Source organism: Palaemon carinicauda, chromosome 12 (assembly GCF_036898095.1).
Source record: "Palaemon carinicauda isolate YSFRI2023 chromosome 12, ASM3689809v2, whole genome shotgun sequence".
In the NCBI taxonomy this organism is placed as follows: Eukaryota; Metazoa; Arthropoda; class Malacostraca; order Decapoda; family Palaemonidae; genus Palaemon; species Palaemon carinicauda.
The window spans coordinates 9,066,868-9,071,375 of record NC_090736.1 but is presented as its reverse complement, the minus strand read 5'-3'; the positions used below and the strand labels follow the sequence as shown (position 1 = coordinate 9,071,375).

At 31.6% G+C, this 4,508-nt stretch overlaps 1 protein-coding gene across 1 annotated transcript; it reads right to left on the bottom strand.

Annotated features, from left to right (window-relative positions):
- Window positions 1-342: 342 nt before the first annotated feature.
- On the bottom strand, window positions 343-2,373 carry LOC137650479 (uncharacterized protein PF3D7_1120000-like). The gene has a single exon (XM_068383706.1). It carries the CDS (start codon window positions 2,371-2,373, stop codon window positions 343-345), a length of 2,031 nt encoding a protein of 676 aa, XP_068239807.1.
- Between the last annotated feature and the right edge of the window lie 2,135 nt (window positions 2,374-4,508).

Below are 4,508 nucleotides of genomic sequence, written 5' to 3'. Positions count from 1 at the left end.
TAGAAGAATCTTCTTTGTCTACATATTTTCCCACTTCTATGTGGGGTCGATGTTTCTGGTCAGCTTTTTCCATCTCATTCTAGAAGAATACGAGCTTCTTTTTTTCTGCAGAGCCGGTTTTCTAGATTTTTCTAACGGAACCTCTCAAAGGTTGGTATCAGGAAGAAAAGATCTAGATGTCCGACCATTTGTACACTTGACAAAGACCTTGTACCTCCCCATCAAGGTACATAGCATACTTAAAGAAGCCAAGCTTTTCTCCTCTGCAGAGGTGGTCTCTAAGCCATTCAAAGTATCCTAGTCAGATGATTAAGCCATGCATCTCAAACTTAATCTATTTTCTTAATGTCTGAAGAATTGTTCCCTTAAGATATCAAACAATTTGCTGAAATCGAATGTTACTGTATGATACTCGAATTTGGCATTATGGCGAGGCGGTTGCCATCTTGTGTGGTGATGATGTCCCATTCCTGTTCCTGTGTGGTGATGATGTCCCATTCCTGTTCCTTTGTGATGGTTGCGATGATGATCATTTTTCCTAACAGGATGTTGTCGAAGCTTTCGATCATATTCCCGTCGATATCTTTCATTGGCAAGAACACGTTTAGCATTACCTATCCTCTTGAATTTTTCTTCGAAAGCGTCTTGCAAAAATTCGGGTTTATTCCTATGTCTGTCCGGGTGGTATTTCATTGCCAATTCTTTGTGTGCTTTTAGAATATCTTTCTCATCGGCATTCTGTTCTACTCCCAAAACCTGATAATGATTGAAGTCTTCCCACATCTGCTTTCGTTTTTTGGCCTCGCTTAGTTTTCGCGAACCTTCTTCTGATATCTTCAGCCTTTGGGCAAGGTGCAAGTCTTCCACAGCAGCATCATAAAGGCCATAGTTGCAAAGATGCTCTCCACGTAACATGTACACTCTATATCCATTGAGACCCTTTTTGATGGCCTGACAACAGTCCATTATGATTTCCAAGTCGTCTGGATTATCACAGGCTGATTTCGCTTTGGCAAGAAGGATATGCAAAAGAGCAGTATCTTTGTCGCTTAATTCCATGGACGAGACTTTTTCGAAAATATTTATCGCATCATCGATCTCGTCTTCCATATATGCATAAAGTCCCTCTTTTATCCATTTATCTATCTTGCCTTGATTCTTTTCTTTGCTCTCCTTTTTTAGTTTGTTTCTCAACTTCACCAACTTTTTGCTCTTCTCTTCATTTTCAGCTCTAAGTGATTCCAATAATTTTTCCTGATCACTTATTTGCTGATCTTTTATAGCACAATCATATTTCCATCTTTTGCAACAAAGCTTCTCGTATTTTAGTTCTCGACACAGAGTCTTGGATTCCATCTGGAGATCGTCCACTTTTGTTTTTTCCTCCAGAATTTCCCTTCGGAGTTCCTCGACTTCTTTGCGCAGTTTCTTGTTTTCCTTCAGAAGGTTTTTCTCGGATTCCTTCTGAAGATCGTCCACTTTTGTTTTTTCCTCCAGAATTTCCCTTCGGAGTTCCTCGACTTCTTTGCGCAGTTTCTTGTTTTCCTTCAGAAGGTTTTTCTTGGATTCCTTCTGAAGATCGTCCACTTTTGTTTTTTCCTCCAGAATTTCCCTTCGGAGTTCCTCGACTTCTTTGCGTAGTTTCTTGTTTTCCTTCAGAAGGTTTATCTTGGATTCCTTCTGAAGATCGTCCACTTTAGTTCTTTCTTCCGGATTTTTCCTTCGGAGTTTCTCGACTTCTTTGCGCAGTTTCTTGTTTTTCTTTAGAAGGTTTTTCACGCTTGCTTTTACTTCAAGATTTTCTCTCTGTAGTTCTTTGAACTCTTTATTCTGCATTTTCATCTCTTCATTAAATTTTTCCCGCAGCCACAGAATTTGCCTATCTCGAAAAACGACTTTGCGTTCAAGTCGTTCTATCTCCTTAAGCCTTTTCTTATCTAGATTTGTTTTCTTCTTCTTCTCATCCAGAGCGATCTCCAGATCCTCGATTTTTGTCTCATTTTGGAATAATGCTTCTTCGTTTAGCATGTTTTTTTCTTTCAGTTTTGCATTCTCGCGTTCAAGACGATCAATTTTCTCTTCAGCTAATTTTAGTTTCTTGTCAGCTTTTATACTATTGTGGGAAAGATTACTAGTTACCTTTACCTTTTTCTTCCTGAGGCTTTCAAAATTTTCATCAAGTCCATCTGTTATTCTCATCGTTTCCTCAATGTCCGACGCTTTCTTTTTATTCCGCTTAAACACCTTACACATTTCGATAACGTCATCATCTATAGTTCCTCCTACATCCGTGGAGGTACAATAACCAAGAGCCTTCGGCATTTTCTTGCCAAAGAGCGCAACAAACAACAAATCAATTACAATGTTAGCCATTTTGTTTCCTACAAACACAATTCCACCCGACATAACCTTGATTTGAAAAAAATAAGAATACTTCATCTCCGAGGTACTTACGGAATACAGTCTCGGCTGCGGGTTCCGGACGAGTTTTCTGCAATGCAATCTTGGCTCCGGTCTCCGGACGAGTTTTCTGCAATGCAATCTTGGCTCCGGTCTCCGGACGAGTTTTCTGTAATGCAATCTCGGCTCCGGACTCCGGACGAGTTTTAGGTCCAATGTGATCCTTATGGACCTTACTGTTATGACCTAACGATCGAAAATAGTCTTAAAAACCCTTCAATGTCTTAAGAAGGAATCAGAAATAGTGTTCGAAACACTTTAATGTCTTCAGAAGGAATCGAGAAGTCTTCAAATCCTGTCAAAGTCTTCAAAGGACACTGAGGGAATGAGGCTTCAAGAACCCTTCGACATATTGATTCCCTCTGCTGCTGCATCCAATATCTTCTTTTCGGTTGTTCTTGGGATGATGAGTAACGCAAAAAGTAAAATAAAATAAATAAATGAATAAATAAATAAATAGATAAATAAACAAAAAATTAAAAAAAAATCAGGGTGTTACGAATTCTTCATATCTTCCAAGCAATTAAAATAAAAAGCTTAGCAAATTTAGTCCAAGAAATGTTAAATAATAATCACTAACTATTATATATATATATATATATATATATATATATATATATATATATATATATATATATATATATATATATATATATATATATATATATATATGTATATTTACTATAAAAAAAACCTGGTCACTTTACACACCACGAATAATTTATTGATTATTATTCAACTCTTATACTAAATTTCCTAAAATTTCCATTATATATGTATATATATATATATATATATATATATATATATATATATATATATATATATATATATATATATACATATATATATGTATGTGTGTGTGTGTGTCTATATGTATATACATATGTATGTATACACACACACACACACACACATATATATATATATATATATATATATATATATATATATATATATATATATATATATATACTGTATACAGTATATATATACATATATATATATATATATATATATATATATATATATATATATATATATATATATATATGTGTGTGTGTGTGTCTATATGTATATACATATGTATGTATACACACACACACACACACACACACACATATATATATATATATATATATATATATATATATATATATATATATATATATATATATATTTTCATATGTATATATATGTGTGTGTGCGTATAGATACACACATATATACATTTATATACACATGTATATGTATATATATATATATATATATATATATGTGTGTGTGTGTGTGTGTGTGTGTTTGTGCGTATACATACACACATATACATTTATATACACATGTGTATATATATATATATATATATATATATATATATATATATATGTATATTTATATGTATATAGAATATACCTGTATATGAATATATATATATATATATATATATATATATATATATATATATATACATGTTTATATAAATGTATATATGTGTATATATACATATATATACATATGAATATATATATATATATATATATATATATATACGTATATACACATATATACAGATGTATATGTGTATATATAAACATATGCACATGAATATATAAACACACACACATATATCTATCTAAATATCTATCTATCTATATATATAAATATATATATATATATATATATATATATATATATATATATATATATATATATATATTCATATGTATATATATGTACATATACACGTATACATTTATACACACATGTATATATATATATATATATATATATATATATATATATATATATATATATATATATATATATATGTGTGTGTGTGTGTGTGTGTCCGTGCACATAGTTTATATATGTTTGTTTGATCGACTTTCCTAATTTTGGTTATGTAAATGAATGCTCTGTATTATCTTCTTCTTTGCATAGGTCACACTCATCAACTGTGTATTTTATTATGAAATTTGCTTTTAACTTAAGCATATTCAATCTTGCTTTCATTACAACGGTTGCCTAATCCATGTCAATTTCTCTGC